Source organism: Labrus bergylta, chromosome 9 (genome assembly GCF_963930695.1).
Source record: "Labrus bergylta chromosome 9, fLabBer1.1, whole genome shotgun sequence".
Classification (NCBI taxonomy): Eukaryota; Metazoa; Chordata; class Actinopteri; order Labriformes; family Labridae; genus Labrus; species Labrus bergylta.
The window spans coordinates 29,689,510-29,714,218 of NC_089203.1; the positions used below are offsets into that span (position 1 = coordinate 29,689,510).

Genomic DNA, 24,709 nt, shown 5'->3' on the forward strand with positions numbered 1-24,709 from the left:
GCTTAATAGTGCTTAATTATGGTGTGTTCTAATTGATATCTCCTTTGTGTGAATGTGAGTGGAGAGGGGTTGGAGGTGTGTCTCTGGAGGAGAGCAGAGGCTTCAGTATGGAGGAGGCGTGGCCTAACAGGAAGTTTGTTTTGGTTTCATGCTGGTGCTAAAGGGTGACATCTACTGGATCAGAAAGTCACACATTCTTCCATTAAATTACTTTCTGAACATTGTTGGGTAGGTTTCTGTAAACTTAAACTGCATCATATTTCTACAGAAACACTTCCAGTTGGATTATTGGTTGAATAGTTCAGTCTACTAATTCTGCTTTGAATGGTTGTACATTAAAACATATTTTTTTTAATTTTGTGCATGTCTTACTTATATCTGTATCTGTAAGTGTTGATTGAGTTTTTGATAACTCAGATGAACAGTTTTGGTATTTGAGTTTACATCAGGGTCATTTTGAGGTCTTTGAATCATTGACAGTCAGCACAGTGTTGGTATCATCATAAATAACGAGCCAAACCAAAGCAGTGTGATTATAGGATACACACACAGCTCTTCATGTAACTGTTTGTTTTTGCTTGTTGTGTTTTTTTTTGCTTGTTGCTTCATGTTTGAGCAGTAAATAACGGGTAGACGTGTTGACAACCACCGAGCTAATTTGACACAGGTGCGCTGTATACGTCTGCAGAACACACAGAGATGAATACAGATTTATTGCAAAGCGAGATCAAACTGGAAAACAGATGTGAGGAGCAGAGCCTCAGCAGCTGGTTTGTCGTCTTCTCCACTGTGCTGTTGTAGCTGTACTAGTGACATCTATTGGAAACCACCGGGAACTTTCTCCTTCCCTTCCCTCTGCAGGATGCTACAGAGGGAGGGGAAGTTTGTTAAAAACACGTTCTGCTGGTCTAATCAATCATTTTTTAGTTTTGTAGCTGTGAACTGCAGACACAATAGCACGTCAGAGTCAGCAGTCTGTTGGGACCAAGTCTGGAAATTGGTCTGGTTGCTGGAGAGGGGCCAGTCCACTTCCTGAGCACTGCAGAAGTGCCCTTGAGCAAGACACCGAACCCCCAACTGCTCGGGCTCTTTCATGTGCAGCCCCCTCACTCTGACATCTCTCCAGTAGTGATGTCAAGCATGATTATGGACTCTAGGCACCCCCCATTCTTTTATTTTTGATAGTTTGTATATTATCTTGTTCAGTCATAATGTGATATATATGCATGTATAAAGGCACCTGTAATTCTTTAGTCCGTTTATTTGTTGTTGGAGGACTAAGTCTCACACAGGTCGTTTTGGGGCAGCATGGGGGTCTTTGACGCCATGTGTTCTTCAGTTGACCCAGATGTCGGTAATATGCAGCCACGCTGAGTTGATGTGCTTGTGTTTCTGTGTTTCCAGGTGAGAAAAAGTGATGGAAGTAATGTATAAACAAAAGTGACACAGATGTAGAGTATATTGAGTGTGTGAGAGAATCAGACTTCTGTTACTGCAAAAAGTCCAGTTATGTTGAAGTTAACTGAGAGTTAACTGAGAGTTAACTGAGAGTTAACTGAGAGTCTTTGAAGTGCAGCAACCTGCCGTGTTTGCTATTTCAGAAGTCAGTTGTTACACCACACGTAGCCTTCTTTAATATTATCTGTGTGAGTGTGCAGAATAGTTTGTACGAGTGAGAATCACAAGCAGTGCATCGTGTTTAAGTGAGCTGTTTAAGAGTCTGATACATAATTCAGTCGACCCAGATGTCCGGTAATTTTGCAGCCACGCTGAATCGATGTGTTTGTGTTTCTGTATTTTCAGAGATCGAAGTAAATATAATTATTATAAAACCCATGCGATCTGGAGGAGACTAAAATACCTTTTGAAAAGAGTGCTAGTGACGACAACAGCAAACTTCTGAAAAGAGAAAAACTAGAAGCACACGGCGTGAGCAAGTGAAGAAAAGTTGTAGCGCTTGGAAATATGACGCTGGATGCTGCACCTTTTCTCCGGGTGGCCGTCTGCTGCCTCAAACACTCTTCACTCGTTTGGGGACAATTGAAAAAAAAAAGAAGCTTACACCAGGTGGATAAAGACCCTGAGACACTAAACTCCCAAAACAGAAAAAGAACGAGAAGTTCACCTTTCCACAGTTTATTTCCTTTTAAAATAATTCATACAAATGCATACAGTCACAAACATATCTTTGTCAGGTTGTCAGTTTCGACCAAAAATAATGATATTTACTGTAGAATATAGAATATGTATACTGTATATTGCTACGCCTACTACTTCACCAGAAAGGGGACCAAGGTAGGCAACAGTGGACTGTGTGTCACCACCAGGGATGGAATTTCAAGGAGCACCTGGACACCTGTTACCTGTGGCACCCCGTCGATTTGAATCAGGAATGCTTACAGATTAAATCAGGAAAGAAGTCCTCCCCCTCCAACAGGCGTCTGCTGAGGAGAGTCAAAGATGTTTGGGCTCCCCCTTCATTTTCTCACCTGGGCTGTGAAATAATAACAGGGGGAGGGGAGGGGGGGTGAGTTGGTGAAATTTCCATCCCTGATTGCTACTTTTACTACCTCACCATGAAGAAGAGCAGGTAGGCAACAGTGGACTGTTTTCAACTACTCAGCCGCTGGGAGGAGGGGGACGCAAGAAGCACTCAGCTGTCCTGCCAAGACAACGACACCTGAGCAGGAATCAGTCATATTTCATAATCAGCTGCTAACACTGAGCACCTTCTTCAATCGTTGGAATGTAACCAATAAGAGCGCCGTAGAGCTCTTATATTTTTTGGTATCGTCGTGAGTGTTTCGAGGATTTCCCAGAGAGCTTATTTGTTGATTTTTTTTCGCTGGCAGTTTTTTTGTAAAGGTGCTGTGTAGGCGGAGTGCTCGCTGCTGCCCCCTCCTCCTCCCAGTGGAGCTTTTTCTTTTTTAAGACACAGATACAACCAAGTCACATCGACACAGGCAGGCAGAACACCATATGTACACATAGACACAGAGGCCACGGAGGGCGGCTGAACGCTACTCCCAGGACGAAACCCCTCGAGAAATGTTAAAGGGCTACTAGACGGTCTGACATGCTGTTTGCTCAAAGGTCGTTCCCTTCAATTATTTATTTTTAGAAAGCTGATCAATCTATATAACCCTAAATGGACTTTAACTGCTGAGAAACTGCTCGTAGAGTTTGTGAGTTCAATCCGGCGGATTTGATGGATCTCTCGCTAAAAGGGGGCGGGGTCGAGGGCTTGACCTACTTATGCTTCATAACCTGGACAATTCACGTTGGAAGTACTGGATCATGATATGAAGAAGACAAACATAAACAACCTGTTTGGAGATTGTGATGCTACAGACTCTCAGTGCATTGCTTCATCCTTCAAAAGGTAATCCACACAAACCGTCTCATACCAGCCATCACGCCATCACGCCATCACGCCACCGCCATGCAGCCGTTCCTCCCACATACTCCCAAGATTTGGATCAAACAGGAACGCTAAAGGCCTTTGCACACCGAGTCCAAATTGGTGAACGTTAAAAAATAAATGCAATCTCATGTTGTGTGTGTGTGTGTGTGTGTGTGTGTGTGTGTGTGTGTGTGTGTGTGTGTGTGTGTGTGTGTGTGTGTGTGTGTGTGTGTGTCCCTACTTCAAACTTCCAGCCGCTGTTCAGGATCGTTTCCTTTGTGGTAAATCTGGACCACTGACATCCTGAAATACACCTGGAAGTGATCAGGATTATTCTGCAGCTCCTTATCGACCGTAGTGATCGGTGAATCTCTCACTCTTGTTTTTATTTTCAGGAGTGGACAGACACCTGTTTTTTTTTTATTTAGATCAGTATGAGATATATGGTCTCCTCCTGCAAACTTTCCAAGAGGAAATCAGACTCAGTGTGCAAGGTGTGTGTGTGTACCGTTTTTGTTTCAGTATACAGATCTAAAAATCTGACCTTGTGTGCAAAGACCTTTAGTCCAGAGAGCAAAAAAAAATAAATCGCATGCCCCCTAAACAAAACAGACGAAAACCTAACATCAGGTCAACTTTAAACGTTTGTTTAAAGTTCTTTTTGCTAACGCAGTGGGACACAAAAAAAAGGCAAGCAGGTAGAAAAAACAAAAGCACTGAGTGGCATAAAAACAAAAAGATTTAGAAAAATAATATACCAACCGCGGAAACTACATTTCCTGAGATGGTGTGCAAAAAGCTGCCTCTTTTTTTTTTTCAGGGGGAAAGGGAAAGGAGAGGGGCGGGGCTTGTTAATTTGGGGTCACACATGAGAAAAACTAACAAATATTGTATTCTAAGACCAGTTTGGCTACACAGAGAGATCACATAACCCTTGTTTTTTTTTTTTTTAAGACTGGAATACAAATATCAGTATTTTCTTGCGGTAAGTCCAAAAACTGTACACGAGACGGGTTACATTCATTTCATAACCTACGAGTTCAAACTAAGGGAAGGACACAGACACAGAGAGAAAGACGGGGAACAGGCCGCTCACGCTTTAGACACTCCTCCGTCTAAAACAGCAGATTTTGATTCAGTAGATAGTCATCATTCCTTTAACTTCCGGCAGAGGAAAGTGGACTTTATACTGTCGTTGTGATGTGACATGTGGCTCTCAGCAGTGCTTCCCTTTACTTCCTCTTCCTCTTCCAGTTCCTCTTCGTCTTTAGAGTGTGATCTCGCCGCTGTGACGCCAGAGTCGTGCGTCGATCGTTGTTGTTGAGGTCGACCTGTCCGTCCACCTGACACTCTGTGAACCTGTCTGATAACAACATCTCACAAGGAATCGTATCTCTATGAGTCTGGTTGCCATGACAACCTCTTCCAGTCACTAGAAGACATGGGGCGAGAGTGTTTGTGTCTGTGTGTGTGTGCGTGTGTGTGTGTGTGTTTGTGGGGGTTGTTGTGTGTGGCTACAGTTGGTCGTTTGGATGCTGCTCTCTGTCGCCCTCTGGTGGCTTGACTGTGTTTTGTCCAGGAGACGGGGCATGAGGAGGGTGTGAGGGGGCGGGCGGGAGGGTGTGTGACATTGGCACGGCGCTTGGGACGATGCCTTCGACGGGCGGCGGGAGGCCCCCAGCGGGCAAGTTCACCACACCTGGAGGATACCTGAGAAGAAGAGAGGGAGGGAGGGAGGGGGACTGAGTCATCCGAGCACAACTGCATCAAACAATAACAACAATGTATCATTTGAAGAGGATGGTGTAATATGACAGGGCAGGCGAGTCCAAGTCACTTTCTCGCCATTTGAAACGGGAACGTCTTTACCCTTCAGTCACAGTAGACTGCCGTGATTTTCAAGCTGGGTCCTGCAAGTGACAAGTCCCCTCCCGAGGGTCTGGGGTGCTGCTGTTGCAGGACCCGACCGAAGACAAACGGCAGCATCTGCCTCTCCCTACCCTCACATCACCAGCAGTTGACCTTTGACCCCAGAACCCCGACTGCAGCCCCGTATGCCACGACAGAAACATTTCACACCGCGACATCAATACACACATCAACACCTAAGAGGACAAGGCTTTTTCTTCAAGTGCTGTTGTTGTGTTTTTATACATTCAAACTTTTTCATACTTTTATGGCATGAAGGAAAACTTGAGGAGCACATGGACACAGCAGGTGTTTTCCTCAGAAGCTTTTGAGGACCGTTGTTTACCATCAAACATCAACATATTTTTAAGCCGCTTGCTTCCACATTCTAAGTCATCAGAGCCTTCAGAGACATTCAGGTTACGAGGAAAGAGTTTGTGGAATCAGAAAGTACGCTTCAAAGATTATCATGTTAGCAAAGAAAATGGAGGTGACCTCACATGCTGAGTGTGTGTTAACAACTGGGAGGTAAAGCTGAAAGACGAGCTCGAGTCGAGTTTGGACGACTGTATGAAGGGAAACAGATGAGAAAGTTTCTTAGCGAGTCACCACCGTTTGCATTTGCCATTTAAACTGTGACGTCAGACATCTTTGTACACCTAGTGGACACTCGAAGAACTGCAGGATTTTACGCTTCTGCGTTGGCTTCATTTTAAAGACCGGAGGTTGCCGCTTGGTTTGTACTTTAAAGTCATGTAGAAATGTCTTTCATGTTGCGTACACACTTGGCCAGTAAAACAGGTTCTGATTGTAATTCTTATTGTAACACAGATTAATGACTTTACCAGAGTTTGGGGATAAAAATCAAACTGTACTGACCACTACAGCTTTCTTTATCCTGATGTCACTTTTTACCTATAAGCCCCGTTGAGCTCGGGGTGGACGGTGGCGGGGTCGACTCCTGTCCAGTGGTTGTTCTGGGTGAGGAACTCCTTATTCACACAGTTCTTCAGACTGTCAGGGACACGACCTGGAAAGCAGTGTCCAGAACAATTTAAAAAATGAAGGAACAAATCGATAGCTCAGTGTTAACAACAAGGAGTGGACATGGAAATGTCCACTGTCCTCACAAACTTCTGCAGTCAGCTGCTGCCACAGAAGTTCAACACTCACGACAACATATTACAACATTATTATCAACTATATGAACTCTAAAATAAAGATAAAAGAAGGTCTGTGTACAATGGGTCTTATTGGAGTCGCAATGGATTGTGGGACGTGTAGTTCCTTCACTCCCAGATATAAATGATGTGCACAGTCTTGTACCTTTGCCTTCCTCTCTGTTCTCCAATCGTTTACACCAAATCAAATGCTTTATAGTCACGAGTATTAGGGTTATGAATATTGATTTGAGGATTTTGTGAAATATAAATGGAGGAATTGGAGGAATTAAAGTGGACGGTCACTGTTAAGCCAGCGGTTAAAAGATTGAGGCTCTTACAAAACCAAAGAATGAGATCACAAGAAAGTTAAAAAGAGAAAGAGGAAACTTGAAAGGAGGAGGTGGTGAGACAGAAATAAAACGTCCGTCTGTAAAAAGATGATTTATGCCCGACTGCAGCAGCAGCACCTAAAAATATCTCTTTTTGTGTTTTTCCATCAAAGCAGTACGTGTGTGTGTCTGTACGTGTGTGTTTATGTTTGAGTGCGCACACACCTGTGATAGCCCTTCGTATCTCCCTGGCTGCCTCCTCTCTCATCTCCAGAGAGGCCTGCTCACTGTACCAGGCAGCGTGCGGCGTGCAGATCAGGTTGGGAGCGTCCTTCAGCGGGCCCTGACTGAAACTGACCCGTGGTAAAAATAGTACACAGTGAAGTCAGTTACAGCCACACAAAAAAAGAGATCACATTCATGGCAGACTGATGGGACACTAATGTGTTTACATGGACCTGATTTTTCAAGTATCATGTTTTTTTGTTTGTGCCTGTAAACAAACCGGGATAAGCCCTTATCCTGATTTTGGAGAACCATGTTTTTATTCCCGGAAGACTCCATGAAACTGTGGCATGTTCTTTACGCCGGTTTCTGACAGCTGCAGACTACCTGCCCAGGCGCGGCCTCAGCCAAATGACATTAGAGCAAAACAAACATGGCGACGGCAACAAGAGCGTCTTACTTCTGGAGAGACAAAGAAACTGAGTTCTGCCTCAAGCTAATAATAAAAATGTAATTTATTGGAAGTTTAGCTGACGTATTCAAGTCTGCGGTGAACGGGCTACAGGTCGTCGGGAAGTGGCCTACTTAAGAAACATTACTACGACCCTGTCCCACCAATCACGACTGCGTATCATCACCCATTGCTCCCTTGGCCTACACAGTGGCAGTGACAGGCTGACAGCACTCAGAGGTGAGGAGGACATGTTTCATATTTGCTGTCGCTCTCTTTTCCTGTTGCTGGAAATGAGATGGAGACGGTATATCTGCAACGCAAGGTTTGCATTTAAGTCCTCAATACGCCACAGAGGCGTCCCTTTTGTCACATTTCTAATTTGTCGCGGTTTGAGTTGTAGAAAATAAACATCACAGGCGCCTGCACAAATAAGACGCAGTAATCATAAACATGGATACTTGTATTTATCATGTTTACAGCGATATGAAGAACCAGGTTTCTCTGTGTGCATGTAAACACCAGATCCTGAATCTGATCCAAACCAGGATGAGACTCATAACCAGGATACTGCATACCAAGTGAACACACTGATTGTTAGATTCATTTAGCTCTCGTCTGTAAAATGTCTTTAGATTGCTGAACTGGTTTTCCAACAGTGAATAAACCACCGATACTAAACCAAGAAAGATGTAGAACAAAATAAAACCTCACTTTTAAGAGGAGGACCTCATTCTTTTGTCACAATCCTTCTTATTAATGACCGAGATGATTCAGCTTCTTGAGCTTTGACAGAAGAAGGAAACAGTTCAAGAATCGAGCAGTTAACTGATTGATCTGAACGCTACCTGAAAGGCTCCGTCTCATGAACGTCCAGAGCAGCTCCACGTATCCTCCCCTCCTTAAGGGCCTGAGCGAGGGCCTTCTCATCCACCAGACCCCCCCGGGCTGTGTTCACCAGGAACGCCCCCTGACGCATCTTTAACACACACACACACACACACACACACACACACACACACACACACACACACACACACACACACACACACACACACACACACACACACACACACACACACACACACACACACACACACACACACACACACACACACACACACACACTCACATGAACAGTCTAAACTAATGTCATAATATGTCAAAACATTTTTTTAACATGAGTGAGAGTCCTTGTTTGCTTATACCATCTTTGCAAAGCACAGAGTGGGTATGAGACTGACTGGCTGTTCGTGTGTGTGTGTGTGTGTGTGTGTGTGTGTGTGTGTGTGTGTGTGTGTGTGTGTGTGTGTGTGCTGTGGCCTTTCTACCTGTTTGATGGTGAAGTCGTTGATCAGGTGGTGGTTGTGTTCGTTTAGGCTGCAGTGCAGAGAGACGCAGTCGGAGTGGAAGAGCAGGTCCTTTAGGAGAAATGTAGAAAGAAAGTGTCAGGAATAAATCCCATCTCTCTGTTTCTATTGGACACGACTGATTCTTTACTCGAGGCTTCACACTCAAAAGAACTCTGTTTCAGATTTTCCATAAAAAAACAAGTTTAAGCTTTTGTTCATGAATAACTTAAAGGTCCAATCAGTAAGATGTGTAGAGACTGAAATGATAAAGTGACCTTACTAAACTGCCTGGCCAAAAGAAAAGTCGCCACCAAAAAAAAAGATCACACACTCTAATATTTCGTTGGACCGCCTTTAGCTTTGATTATGCCACGCATTCGCTGTGGCATTGTTTCCATAAGCTTCTGCAATGTCACAAGATTTATTTCCGTCCAGTGTTGCATTCATTTTTCACCAATAACTTGTATTGATGATGGGAGAGTCGGTCCACTGCGCAAAGTCTTCTCCAGCACATCCCAAAGATTCTCAAAGGGGTTAAGGTCTGGACTCTGTGGTGGACAATCCATGTGTGAAAATGATGTCTCATGCTCCCTGAACCACTCCACCACAATTTGAGCCCGATGAATCCTGGCATTGTCATCTTGGATTAGCCCGTGCCATCAGGGAAGAAAAAATCCATTGATGGAATAACCTGTTCATTCAGTATATTCAGGTCGTCAGCTGACCTCATTCTTTGGGCATTCTAATGTTGCTGAACCTAGACCTGACCAACTGCAGCAACCCCAGATCACAGCACTGCCTCCACAGGCTTGTACAGTAGGCACTAGGCATGATGGGTGCATCACTTCATCTGCCTCTCTTCTTACCCTGATCACTCTGGGTAAATCTTTCTTCTAGTTTTTAATAATGTGTTGGACAGTTCTTAACCCAGTTTTAGTAGTTTCTGTAATCTCCTGAGATGTTTTCTCTGCTTGATGCATGCCAATGATTTGACCCTTCTCAAACAGACTTAACATCTTTTCCACGACCACAGGATGGGTCTTTCAACATAGTAGTTTAAGAAATGAGAAGCTACTCATTGCATCAGTTGGGGTTAAATAACTTGTTGCCAGCTGAAAGATAATCGCCCATGCAGTTATTACCCAATGGGAGGCTCTTACCTATTTGCTTAGTTAAATCCAGGTGGCGACTTTTTTTTTTGGACAGGCAGTGTATATGATCAGACATTAAAGAAAAATCTGACCATTAAGAAGCACAAGAGGGCATCACTCCTTCATAATGTGATTCCAGAGAGTGCAGTGTTTTTTCAGCAAAGAGAAAAGTATAATGACAGACTAACTCTGGATCTATTTACATTTTATACTCATGATGTTTTTTTATTGCCTTAGTTTAGTGAAAATGGCTCTTCAGCATATACTGAATATTTCCGTCATGGGAGAAATATTTTGTTAATACTTGGGCTGCGTGCAGAGCAGCTAAATAAAACAAAAACAGCTTCCAACCCACAGACAGTAAAGAGCAACAACAAGACGTAGATTTAACAACATGCAGCTGTCTGATGTCCACTGTGGCTGGCTTTATGGCAACGGTATCCTTATGATCACAAATTACATTAATACGCTAAACTAGTTCCTGCAAAACACAGAAAGGAAAATTAAGAATACAAATTGATTAGCTCTGAGTATTTTTATTTGCTTCATCACTTTAATTTAGTTTGTAAGTATTAGCTCTGCAGTGTTGATTTTAGCTCCTTACTAACTGGACTAAAGGAAGTCAAGTCAGACTTATTTATAAAGAGCATTAATTGGATCAGCTGAAAAATGATAAGAACACAGAGACTGCAACAAGGAGCCCAGAGGACTGAAATGCTGACATATAGAAGTAAGTTTTAAAGGCGGGACTTGAAGAGTCATCAGAGGGGGCGGACCTGATGGAGGGGGGAAGGCTGTTAAATAGTTTAGGGGCCTTTACTGCAAAAAGCACGATCACCTTTGCGCCTCAGACATGAATGAGGGACTGGCTGGGGGCCCATGGCAGACGACCTAAGGGGCCTAGAGGAAGTGTAAGGGCTTAGGAGGTCTGTCATGTACAGGGGAGGGGGGAGCCGAGCCATTCAGGGCTTTAAATACCAACACAACTGTCAAATACATTTTGAGGCTTTTTGTGAGCCAGTGAAGCGACATGAGGACAGAACTAGATCATATTTTGATTAAACACACGAGCGTAAAACGACAGGAAGATTGCTCACACGGCAGATTAAAGATGTCCCCTCTCATTTCCATCTGTTTGTCATACCTGTAGTGTTGTGACCCGTTGTAGTCCCAGGGATCTCTCGACACCGTCAGCCAAATATGGGTCATAGAAGATCACATTAAAACCGAAGGCCTTGGCTCGCAGGGCTACAGCCTGGCCGACTCGACCTAGAAACACACGAGTACACATGAGGCATGGAGGAGCTCACATATTGACTCACAAACAGGAACATTAAACACATGAGTTCACGTTGAACTGGAGCATTCAAAACAGCATATTTGCGTCTCATTTAACCTGTGTCTTTTTCCTTGTACAAAGCACAGATTTCTCTGTCTGCACACAGCTGCTCATTATGACTTGAAAAGCTTCCAGACTGTACAGGGAGGAGATTTACGTCCTGCTTCTTTTTAATCCGCTTAAATGTTATTGGCAGTTACTTCTCAGGAAGCCAATTTAGCTAAGCAAAGGACAAAACTTCTCAAAGTGGAAATGCAAAAGAGAGAAAAATCCCCTGATTAAAAAAAACTTCAGCTCTATTCCTGAGCTACAAATCAACGGTGTGTCAGTCTGAGCAACATGTACCAGGAAGATGAAACAATAAAAACTCTTTCAAACCTTTTACTCATCTGGCAATGTTGCTCTAATTTTTGGTCCGGTGTTAAATATCTTTATCGACCGCCTGGAGCCAAATGCACCAGCTGGGCGAACACCTGGGTGTAACGTTACCTCGGACTTAGAGCTGAAACTCCCGACCAACTTAAAGTTATGCCCTCTGCACCACTTTGAATTTAGCCCTGTTTGTGCTGCACATGGGTGTGACTTTTTTGCCTCGGATGGAGCAGGTGAGAGTTAGAAAATCAGACTAATTGTAACATTCAAGAAACTTAAAAGGAAAACGCGACGGCATCGTGTTTTTTGGATGATATTTGAAAAGGCATTAAGACGAGCGAGAGAGTCGATCGTGATTGGACAACAAAACCCACGGGAAGTTTACACTTGAGACAGTGGGCCGATTGAATTGAGATTTAGCTGACAACCCCTGTTTGAATTGAGTAGCTCTCCACTCAACTAGCCTACAGCACTGACACTTTTACTACAACTTCTATCTGAACCACTTCTCTTGACCGCTTCCATCGCTGCAACACCTGTTGACCTGATAACTGCTCTCATATCTGGCAAACCGAGGGGCGTCCAAAACGGCCGTGTGGGGGGGGTCTTAAAACCGCCTACCTTCTCTGGTCCAAACAAATCCAGAGCATTCAGGAGCAGAATCTAAAGTTAGAAGGAGGACATACTGGCTGCTGCATTGTTGTCAGAGAAGCCAGCACTTCAACATAGCATGTTTCCTTAATGTCTGATCAGATAGTAAGGTCTTTTTATCATTGAATTCAGTAGATATCTTACTGATTGCTCCTTTAAACAGCATGTTGTAGGTCTCTCTGATTAGGTGTTGTTACTCACCGAGCCCTATAAGTCCCAGTGTCTCTCCTCTGATCCTCGCAGCTCCTGACGCCACCTCTCGGATCTGCTCCACGCTCTGCACCCTCGTGCCCTCTCTGAGAGCCTGACATGAAGAACAAAAAAAAATACATTAGTGCAAATATCTCTCAGACAGCAGAAATCCAGATTCTGTGAAACCCAGACCAGGTGTATTTCAGTCTGAATCTCTTTAGATGATCATGAATATATAAAACGAGAGTCTAAATAAAGATTTTTCTTCCATCCACAAATAATTTCACATTGCCTTCTACATCTTAACATCAATGACTTTTAGTAATTGCCGGTTAAAAGTGTGACAACTGAAGCCGTCTTCAGTGGAGTTCATTTAGACACACTTGATCTCAGTCCTTTTCATGAGCCACACAATGTTACAAACCTGGTGCAGCCAGGTGGTGCGTCGGTACAAGGTGAGGATATGACACAGTGTGGAGTCTGCCGTCTCCTCCACTGAGGCTGCTGGCATATTACATACGGCTATGCCTGTCGGACCAGAGAGCAAGATAAGGATTAGTCATAGCTTCTGGGGACATTTTTAGGAGCAAGATGACGTTTTGTGGAAGTTACTTCTTTATGGAAAAGTGCAGAATGAAGTCGTGAGTAAGCAGATTTCTCTACAAACTCCACTGAAAACTTTAAATAGCGAAGCCTCCTGGTGGCAGGAGATAGAGGATATTAGGACAGACTGCAGTTTTAATGAGGAGCCGTAGTGACTCCATTTTTTAAATACAAATATAACCAAGTCCAGACGAGACAATACCTATTAGTGGCATTAAACGCACTTCATTCTCGTGCCTTGAGCTCCTAGTTGGACTGTAAAACAATAACGATGGATGGAAAAGGAAATATGTCAACTATATGAAGATATACTGGCTACACCTGAGACATTTTCACATCTGCACTCCTGAAAATATCTAGATCATTTCAGGAGGACTGCTCCAGTATCCTCCTGACCTGGTTGTTCACATATGCTCCTCACAGCTGGAGACTATCCCTGTCAGACAGGAGGGGGGGCGGGGGGGTCTCCCGAGGTAAGACATGACTTAAAAAAAAAAAGATGACGCAGAGGTAGAGGACGAAGCAACAGAGTCCTCTACACTAGTGTTTCTCAAATGGGGATATGTGTACCCCTAGGGGTACGTGGGAGTACTGCAAGGGGTACGTGACAAATGTAATTAAAAAAGTTCGATCACAACAAGCCAAATTAATGATTTATAGGAAAATCCATACACTGATTTAAGACATATGTTCTCTATGCAACATCAAATAGGGCACTATTTCCAACTTGAGGAATTCAATGTCAATTAATCACTATAATGAGAAAATGTTTGCCTTTATATCATGACAACATCAACAAAAAAGAGGAGAAGAACATACTGGAGAACAGAAAACGTAATGCAGCCGTTTAATGTGGAGCACAGAGATCGTAGCAGACGCGTGCAGACACTCTATGCACCGTGCAGCAGTCACATTGTATAGACGTCACTCCCCCTCCTATCTCCTGTCTGTGTGGACATGTGTGTGTTTTGTGTGTGTGTGTGTGTGTGTGTGTGTGTGTGTGTGTGTGTGTGTGTGTGTGTGTGTGTGTGTGTGTGTGTGTGTGTGTGTGTGTGTGTGTGTGTTCTCACCAAGTTCCCCAGCAGATTTGATGTCGATGTTGTCGTAGCCGCTGCCGATGCGGACGATGATGCGCAGAGCTTTGAACTTCTCCAGATCTTCTCTCATCAAGGTGATGGTGTGATACATGAGAGCTCCCACAGCTTCATTCAACACCTGAAAACAAATACTCAAGTTATTTAAATTATAGACAGATAACCACGTGTGGTGGTGAAATATCTAAACCCGTACTGCTTTAGCCTCTGTGCTCACAGGGAGCCCAGATGAAACCGATAATCACGCATGCATAAGGGTGTCTGTTTGCAGAAGATAGGCTCAACAAAGTGAGAGACACTGTTAAAGGTCAGGCCATCAGCAGCGTGTGTGTAGGTGTGAGCATGGCTTTGCAGAAATCAATACCAGTGAGAGACCGTTAGCTGAGCTCAGGGTTTCCATAAACATCTTGGTGAAGGATTTTTCAGTGTCCACAGTTGACATGTTTTCTTATATTTCCTGTTTAAACAACAAGGACTGTTAGCTGTCCCTCAGTATTACCATGGAAACTAATCCTTTATAACCACAGGGATCCAGATAAGGTGTCTCTGCATGTTACACACGCCTCATATCAGCAGGAGTGTGATGGGATTGTTGTTGCTGTTTAAAAATGAAAATATTCTGAATCAAAAGCCGATAGCTCGTCTTTGTCGGCGTGAAAACTGTTTCATTCAGCCTCTAATTGGTTTTCTGCTGATTTTCCTTATGATGCCAGCCCTCGTCTTCATGTGTGGAAGAGAGGATGAAAATGACATGCGGTTCAATTACAATATAGAAGCCCTTTTAATTACACAATGAGGTGGCTGCTCAGTAGACAGCCAGAGATGGAGGGAAAGAGAGAGAGAGAGAGAGATAGTGAGCGAGGGAGAGCCATCTGTTTCTCCCACGCTGTGGCCTACTGAGCGCGCTCTCAGAGAGAGTGTGCCTGGCAGACACCCAGAACCAAACGTAACCCTGCCAGACATACAAACCCATTTACACTCCACAGTGACAGTGGCAAGACACGAGCCTGACCCACATTTTGAGTTTGCTCTCTTCTTCAAAGATCTCCTCATGTTCACGTGTTGTCAGTGTGAGACCTGTAGAGTAGGTCTGCATGATTTGCAGCTCAGAAAACTTGTTTATCTGATAGTGTCGTTATTTCAGCCTCTGCTGTCTCATTAAGGCCTCCCTCCACATGTGCCCCCTTTCTTCTGATTGGCCAGCTCTCTGGAAGCAGAACGCTGCAGGGCTGCCAGGGGAGGGTTGATCTCCAGTGCTGGGAGAAAAGAGTCTATGTAAGAGGTTTCACCAGCTTACGTAGAGGCTTGAGGCCGTCTTGTCTGTTTCATATCGGGGAACTATGGCGTGCTTTGCAGAACAAGCTGTTTAGCGCCCTCTGCGGACTCATCCTGGGATTACTCCAACATACGTTTACCTCATGATCTGAAACGTCGCTCCGCGTTTAGTTTTGGCATGCAGCATTTCTATGATCTTACTTACATTGTGTGTGTTATAGTAAAGCTGAAGTGTGTTACCTTCTCATGGATCTCCTGTGTGGACTGGGCGTCACAGAAGGCAACGGTTGCTACATCTTTCAGGATGGGCATCTCCACAGTGCAGTCACGCCCGTCCAGCAGCGCCACCAGGGGGCGCGGGTGCATAGGCCCATTCATAATGGGTGGTCTGATGCCTACGCACAAAAAAAAAGAAACAATCTGTTCAAATGAATTCTGTGATGAAGCACATACACAACTAAAACCCCCTTTACAGACGCTTGAAATCTTGTGTTGCTGCAGGCGTGCACATACTCTCATATCTTCAAGTTTCAGTTAGTCAGTCAGAAACCTAGAACTGAAGCTATGCTGTTGTTCCCGATGCTGCATCCCATAATGTTTCCGCTCTGCACTGATGCAGTTGCTATGACAACTGTGACAGGAAGCATGGAGGAAATACAAAAAGGAAGTTCTCAGCTGTCTACCTGCTTCACACAAAATGTTGTGTTCTGGGGGTGTGCAGCTGTTTTTCTCTGTTTTATAAGAAAGCATGTTTTTTTCTGCCTTTGTGTTCAGATTTGTGGACTCTTTCGGCCAGGCAGTGATTTTAAAGACAGGTATGCTAATAAAACACAGATAGTAAAAAATATGACTTAAAAAAATGGGAGGCAAAAACACAACGATAATATGGCAGTGTGCACTTCATGTCCCTCCCAAGCGGCAACCTTTGGTCTTCCAAAATGAAGCCAATGCCGAAGTCCAGAGCCCCCTGCTGTAACAGATGGCTGACGTCACTCAGGCTTCGTCCGTTAATATTTACAGTCTATGGTAACCCCATGCTACACACACATGCCCCCCCACTTTTAGAAGTAGGCTGGTCGACAGTGAAATGCTACTTGAACAGCGAGTTATGCCTGTATGATCCATTTACTGTCACTGTACACCGACCCTCGCGGCCCTACAGCCAGCCCAGCCCACCATTTAGTGTGAACTTCCTCATAAATCTAGAAACTTTGAAACATGACAACATTTGGGCTTCCCACACTGAGCGTGTCGTCACAGCAACATGACCGCCGTGGGAACATGGTCTATATGCTGTCTACTGTATCTCTCGGTTAGTCTCTCCTCTATGGTAACTGAAGGGTTAATCTTTGAAAGACATACTGACCAAGCTCGGAGACATCTGAGAGACAGACTGATGTGGATTCAGTGTATGTAATTGGGTCTCTGTGACATGCAGAGATTTGACAGCCCTCTGAAGCCTTGTAGATAAAAGAATCGGAGAGCAGAGTGATTCTGGTTTCTGCTGACGCTGAGCGAGCCCATCACTCACTCCTGACTGTTTTCTATCTCAGACGTGCAGGCTGACATCTCACATAAGCAACAAACTCTGTCACTTCACTCAAAATAAGTCTCAAAAACTTTTCTTTACGACTCAGACATCCAGATATACATCGAGCAGTCTCTAAGTTTGATACTTTTTTCCAGTTTAAACGACCTCTTTGTTACCGTTTGTTTAATGCCAAAGATCCCTGACTATCAGATCTGTGGAAATAAGTTTGTCAGCATCAAAACTGCAAATTTGTTTGGAAAAATCCATGTTGTGGCAGAGCATAAAACCAGTTTACTGTCCACAACTACTGTCAGCCTGGGTGCTAAACACTTTAGCATGATGCTACCTCCTCTGACTTCAGAGGTCTGACATTTGTCATCAGTGTTTTTAAATGTAGCTGATAAAAATCCCTGATGCATGGAAATATTCTAACATGATGTCTTATTGACACCTGGCTGGCTCGCCGGTTCTTTTTGCCAGTTTTCTTTTGAACAGCTCGGTGACCAGAAGGTGAAGGCTGTGTTGTACTGAGTGTGAGTGAATAAGTCGAACTGCACAAAACATAAATAGGTAATAAACCTCAATGGACAGTTGTCAATGGATGAGCCTCCTCTTTTCTCGTGTGAAAGGCTGGAACACACTTGATTTCATTCTAGCTCAGGCTTGTCCATGTTGTTGTTTGTGATAAACACACTCAGGCTTGAGTGAGCCAGTGTGCATGCATGAGGAAATAATGTATACAGAGCATGCATGCATCTCTGGGTCATTCTCCAGTGTGCTGCAGTGTTCAGGGTTTTACTATAACAGAAAACAAGTATTTAGGATCGGAAATTGTATATCTATTATAGTTAAAACTTGCAACGAATCCTTTTAGATTAGTTACGTAATTAAGTGTTTTTAAAATTTTGAGAACGACAGTCTGTAATGTGAAAAGTATTAACTGTTACACAACGTTCATTAAACAGATGTGTGTGTATGTGGGTGTATGTATGGCTGCAGCTGCAGAGCGTGCTGTGCGGCCAGACGACACACCAAAGTAGGCGTGTGCGTTCAGGGTCTATATCTTCATTCTTTTGACTGAACACAGCGCTCTGTGACGGAGGAAAGTCTACACAATGAACTGTCATCACTTTACAACATGTTTTTGTGTGAGAGCTGCGAAAGCCGTGTGAATGAATATATGTTAAAAGACTGAATTTACTTCCTATATTTACAGTGAATAAGAGGCGGATCATCAATCGTGGGGGGAATCTGAACAGAGCATCCGACAGATCTCACATAGAGACGCAGAAAGATTTTATTCAATGTGGGGTTTTTTCTGCTGCAGTAGTTAAGGAGGAGCGTGCTTGCTGTTAAGGTAGCTGTCTTTAAAAAAAAATCTTAAATTGTATTTTGGGCTGTTTGCCTTTGATTGGATAGGACAGCTGACGAGAGACAGGAAACGCCAGGAAGATGGACTACAACATGCAGCAAAGGGCAGAGGTCAGACCTGAACCCAGAGCGGCTGCGACAATGGTTCCAATCGCGAGGCTGTCCTGCACCCCAAGGCAGCCGTCTGAAACACTGTAAATAGGAAGTATGAGAACACTGATATTTACAGCCTGAGTATTTTTCATGTATTATTTGTCGGTTGCTTTTGGTTTTAGGTTGCAGTGATGTCATTCAACTACTAATTTGATAACCTGAGAAATAATCTGGAAACACCTTTTGTGAATGAGATATGTGTCTTAACACCATCACTGCATTTCATGTTTTTAACACCTCACTTCCATTTACCTGTGTTGTACACGTCCAACAGCGCTTCCGATTGGATGATGAACCGCATTGTTTGACACTACAGCTGCAGAGAAGCTCACAGTTTAGCATAATCCATCACTCAGTCTCTCTATTGTCTTCTTATCGGCGATGTCAGATTACAGCATGAAAGCTGATCTGATGAAGCAGAGCAGCACGAGCAATAAGGTGAAACTCAAATCCAGCTCACAGTGCTTCATGGGAGCTGGTAAAACATTAGCTTTCCATAATAGGATTTGCCTAAAGGCCATTGCACTTTCACATCGACACAAAATCAATGGTGCATGGCTGAGAAATTGGAATTGAACAAGTGCAAAAAGTACTTTCAGGCTTCAACACAGCCTTCATTGTATCTCAGATATAATCACAAGTAGCAGGATTGCCTGTAGCAGCTGCTTCCGGCCTACAGACTCTTCTTTTTTTGCACATTTCATTTGACCGGTAAACCTCCTGGGAACAATCAGAGATGATGCTGTCATACACAAAATAATAAAATCTGCTCACTCAGTGTAATAATCGGTTGTACGGCAGAGTGGTGTTTTTGGAAAAGTAGCAGAGATTCCAGACATTTCTCGGGCTCACACTCGGTCACAGAGCGAGGGGAGGAAATAGCTTTCATTCCAGCACCGAGCGTGACCTTGGGAGGACCAGCCACTCTCGTTCTGACTGCTGAGCAGTACAGTATGATAAAACGCCTGTTCATTCTGTGTCTGCTTCGCCCACACACACACACACACACACACACACACACACACACACACACACACACACACACACACACACACACACACACACACACACACACACACACACACACACACACACACACACACACACACACACACACACACACACACACACACACACACCTCAGTGCCAACACTTTAAATATAAATCTACTGCCTCTCTCAGGATATGAACTCAAACAGAAGTGGACATTATCTGTTTCATCTCTTTAATTGAATGTATTTTCTCGCTTTATAGTCACATTAAACCCTCATTCAATTCTTCATTATATTAAATAATTGCTTTTCTCATTCCCATTACTATAAAAGCCAACACATGTCCCGATATGTACTTTTCCGTTCTCATAATTTTCCATTCTTCAGTTCATTCTCTCTCTCTCTCTCTCTCTCTCTCTCTCTCTCTCTCTCTCTCTCTCTCTCTCTCTCTCTCTCTCTCTCTCTCTCTCTCTCTCTCTCTCTCTCTCTCTCTCTCTCTCTCTCTCTCTCTCTACCCCCCACCCCCCAAGTAGCCCCGGGGTGGGATGACCGCTGGGAGCTTTCCCAGTGCAAACAGGCCTCCTGACTGCCAACGGGGATCACAGCCCCAGTTCTCCCCTTACACCCCCCCACCCCCATCTACCCAGGGTTTCTCTGCAGCCACGCTTTAATTCAGATTTACTACAGTGTTGGTTAAACACTTTAAAGCAGTGCAGTAGAACGGATTCGCTGCCAAGATGGCAACAAAAATAGAAGCAAAGTACTATTCCTTTAAATCAACAATATGAGCTGCAGGACCTGTGGCAGCATGAGGTCCTTTGAATCTGTTTTAAAATACTGCAATCACACAAACATGACACTAAGGACATTTGACTGACATGTAGAGATGGGGGGAAAAGAATCCACCAATGACTGTTTGGACTGAGGACATGAAAGCCCTGCAGCCTGCCTGTATCCGGCTGTCAGTGACCAGCTAACGAGAACAACTGGATTTTTATCCCGGGCGGATGAGACATTTTCAGACTGTTAGTCAACAGAAACGATCTTCCTGTTTCCCTTTTCCTGTTTCTTTTTTTTTTTTACATGCGGGTCACGGGGAGGTCTGCCAGCCTCAACAAGGAAACAAAAATGACTTGCATGTTCCTGGTTATGGACTTCAGTATCCTGGTTATGAGTCTCATGCTGGTTTGGATCAGATTCAGGATCTGGTGTTTACACACAGAGACACATGGTTCTTCATATCTCTGTGTAATGATGTCATGATCAAAATGAGTATCCTGCTTTCTGATTGCTGCGTCTTATTTGTGCAGGCAGCTGTGATGTTTATTTTTTACAACACAAACAGCAACAAATTAGAAATCTGAGTGAAATGAGACCACTGTGGCTTATTGAGGGTTTAGCACTATTCAATGCTAACGATGTGTGATCTGATGTTTAGCCACATGTGTCTTCAGTACTTTGTAATGTGACCGTACGTGTTTGGAACCCGGCGTCCTGTTGACTCTTCACTACAGACTTGAATAGGTCACCATTTCTTTCTTCCATCTAAACTTCCAATTATATTTAATTCTCTCATGACTGAAAGGCAAAACTCAGTTTCTTCATCGCTCCAGAATAAGACGCTCTCGTTGCAGCCGCCATGTTTGTAGGTAGTCGCCAGCTGTCAGAAACATGATGGATGTATTATAGAATGGATACAGCATTGGAGGTGCTTCTAAATGTCTGTAACTTTAACAGCGTTATTGAATGTGAACGGTAAATAGATGCACTACTAGTTACTGGGAATAGCTATTAGCATAAGTTCAGACATCCAGAATTGAATCTATTTTGGTCCCACTCTGACCGAACTCAAAAAGAGAACTGCTCCAACATGACACATTTCAGCTCCAGTGTTTGTCTTCCTCATTGTTCAGGAGAGAGAAGAGAGGCGAGCGTGGCTGTCTGCACCTGTGATCAGTCAGCCGCCTGCGAGCATTGTGCGGAGAGCGCGGTGATTTATGATGCTGCTGGCTCCGGTGGCATGCAGCAACACGGCGTGGTTAAAAAAGCCCCTATATCCCCCCCCGCCTCGTCTTTGAGCCCCCTCGCTGTTGATCTCGCCGTCCCTTCATCACTCTGTGCCTCATTGCCAGATCTCCATCTCTCATTGCTCCAGGCTTCACTTTATCTCACTTCCTTTTTTTCCTCTCCTGTTCCCTTCCATCTCTCTGGAAACAAAAAGCAGTGTTCTCGTGTTCTGCTGGAGTTTCTTTGAATGTGCAGGTACGCAGTGTTCAGGGCAGGCGGCCTGATGTTTCTGCAGTCTTTCTGTCTCCATCTTCTGACACCTCAAACACCACCAGTGCTCCAGTGCTCCATCTCTCTCTCTCTCTCTCTCTCTCTCTCTCTCTCTCTCTCTCTCACACACTTACACACACATGCTGCCCCACCCAGATACACAAACACAGGTGCAGACTCAGCGCACCTCTCCATGCAGGTTGACTCGACTGATACGCGGTGATATATGATACATACTGAGTGCTTGCAGATAGAAATGACAGCTTCGCATGGATTCTGGGTCTCCCTCTGAGACGCACACACACACACACACACGCACACACACACACACACACACATGCATAGACACCAAAACAATGGCGTGTTTACACATACATTTACAAGGTCTTGAGTCACAGGTACAGCGTCAGCAGGCCGGTTCAGGTTTGTCCGCTTTTTGTTCCCATTACAGACACGCCAGCAGCAAAACAGACGACAGTGTTTGGCAGCAGATCAGTTGCAGGAAACGAATCCCCGTCAAACTTTCAACCTGCAGGTTAAAGCTTCAGTTGTGCAGTTCTGTTACTTTACTTGTTTGTTTGAAAAGAAGATAATTATTTTCTTATGTTAACAAGCACTGCAGCATGTATTCATGTTCCCTGTTGGATGGAGGTCTGGCTATTATGACCATGCTTTACACCTTTTTGATGCAGATCAAAGGAGATTTCAGACCGTTGTTAGGGGAGCTGATATGAGCTCACATTTTATCTCAGCAACCCTGAATATCATGGCCGAGTGCCCTGCCAGATTTTTGAAATCCGACAAGTATTTAATTAAATTACTGCGTACTGTAAATTTAGCCCTTTTCAGAGTGCTGTTTCAAGGCACAATATTTCCGCCCCTGTGACGTTTCGCCTTCAATATGAACGTCACAAAGGCGAACAGGGCGGGACAAAGTGATCCCCTCTCTGTGCCGTCTTCAGAGGTAGTAACAGATGTGTTACAGCGAGGAAGAGCAGTGTGTGCATGTCTGACTGTGTGTGTGTGTGTGTGTGTGTGTGTGTGTAAAGCTCCTGCTCTCTCCAGCTTTCACAACGCCGTAACACAATGTGAATTCACAGACTGGGACACCAATGGGGGACGCCGTTGCAGAATCAATATGACTGTCTCATGGGCGTAATGAAGGTGGAGCTTTTTACAACACTGCTGCAGAATTGAGTCATGTAAGCACTTTTTTACTGTCGCTGAGGGAGGCAGGTTAACATAAGTAAAATCTTATTGATGCTTTGAACTATAAGATAATGATGTAAAATGCAATACCCAAAAACAGAGTATTCAATATTTTATTTTCTTAAAAATGTCCTTTGTCGTGCAACAACATGTTACTTGTTTTAGCAGGAGCAATCAACACTTGAATGCACGTCTGAGCAGAGCCCCCCCTTAAAGTTGGAAACCTAAAATCGCCCCGAGTCAGATCAACTCAAACTTCCCCTTCATTTTCTATCTTTGGTTCAGGAGAAACATTTTGCAAACACAAGTAATGTTTAAACATTGCACACTTCATGTTGTTATTATATTCTGCAGGCTGAGTTTAGAGGCACACTACTCACCCTATAGTTACAACTGCATAGGCAAAAATCAATACAACTTAATGGAAGTCTCACACACACACACACACACACACACACACACACACACACACACCTGCAGCTGCATCAAATAGTAAATGGACTTGCACTTGTATACATTGCAGGTCACACCTACACATTCACACACTGATGGTAGAGGCTGCTGTGTAAAGAGTAGAGGGAGCAACTTGGGGTTAAGTGTCTTGCCCAAGGACACATCAGACATGTGGCTGCAAGAGCTGGGGAATCGAACCCCCGACCGGAACGTCCGACTCTACCAAGTATCAACTGAGCCACAGCCGCTCAGACTCTAGAGGCTGATTATGAAGCCTGCCATGGCAAAATGAAATCAATCATTTCATTAGAATTTAAAGCACTCCTCCGAAAGAAAAAAAACGAATGTGACCCCGTGTGCTCATCAGGTTGATTTAAAACTCACACCCTCACTCAGAGGAAAACCGCTCTTCACCGCTCTCCTGTGAGAATCCGCCGTGATGCGTGTCACCTTCGACACCGCTGGTTTGTAAGCTGTCATAAAAACTAGAAGGTTAAAAATGTCTTGAGTAATACTTGCATTACAGGAAATACTACACTGTAGTATATAGACTGTGACTGGTTGTTCTATTGGATTAAAATGCAGGAAGAAGTCACGATCACTTTGAAGGTTCAAGTGGATCGGGGTCAGTTTGGAGAACATTTGTTCCATTAGTGGATTATAGAGGTGATAAAAGAGTTCATGTATCAGCTGTTTTCACATCACTGGAGTACTGCCGCTGAAATCCTCCTGACCTGGTTGTTCACACATGCACCTCACAGCAGGATACTATCCCTGTCAGACAGGAGGGGGGGGGGGGGGGGGTCTCCTGAGGTAAGACGTGGAGGACGAAGCAGCAGAGTCCTCTATACGACGCTGTAAAGAGAATATTAGTCTTTCTATCAGTGCTGCGTGTAGTTGAAGAGAATCTCACTGTGAACTAAAGAGAGGAGAAGAACATCCTGGAGAACAGGAAACATGCAGCAGCAGGTTGATTAGAGCACGGAGATGGTAGAGGTGGCGTGCAGACAGTCTATGGTCGTGCAGCGATCACAGGGAATAAAGGTCACCACCCCCTCCCACTGGCTCCTCCCACTGGCTCCAGGTGAATTCTCCTGATTATATCCTGCTGCGTTCTCACATCAGCTCTCACAAAGCTCTATTAATAAACTCTGCTGCGTCTGCTGTCGTATAATTTAATTGATGCTTTTAATGCAGGTCTATGTTGACTTGCAG

The 24,709-nt window shown here is 44.2% G+C and overlaps 1 protein-coding gene across 2 annotated transcripts in view; it reads right to left on the bottom strand.

Annotated features, from left to right (window-relative positions):
* Positions 1–2,120: 2,120 nt before the first annotated feature.
* Positions 2,121–24,709, bottom strand: part of LOC110000457 (C-terminal-binding protein 1) — a 25,841-nt gene continuing 3,252 nt past the window's right edge. Inside the window, exons 2-11 of one of the 2 annotated variants that reach the window (XM_020655737.3) lie at positions 15,749–15,903; positions 14,210–14,354; positions 12,961–13,064; positions 12,546–12,648; positions 11,127–11,251; positions 8,811–8,900; positions 8,328–8,458; positions 7,029–7,156; positions 6,227–6,341; positions 2,121–5,113 (exon numbers count right to left, since the gene is read on the bottom strand). In XM_020655737.3, coding sequence (XP_020511393.1) covers positions 4,918–5,113; positions 6,227–6,341; positions 7,029–7,156; positions 8,328–8,458; positions 8,811–8,900; positions 11,127–11,251; positions 12,546–12,648; positions 12,961–13,064; positions 14,210–14,354; positions 15,749–15,903 — 1,292 coding nt within the window. In that variant the 3' untranslated portion in view covers positions 2,121–4,917. Of the gene's footprint in view, positions 5,114–6,190; positions 6,342–7,028; positions 7,157–8,327; positions 8,459–8,810; positions 8,901–11,126; positions 11,252–12,545; positions 12,649–12,960; positions 13,065–14,209; positions 14,355–15,748; positions 15,904–24,709 lie in introns of both variants that reach the window. The other variant, XM_020655739.3, reaches the window with a different exon arrangement.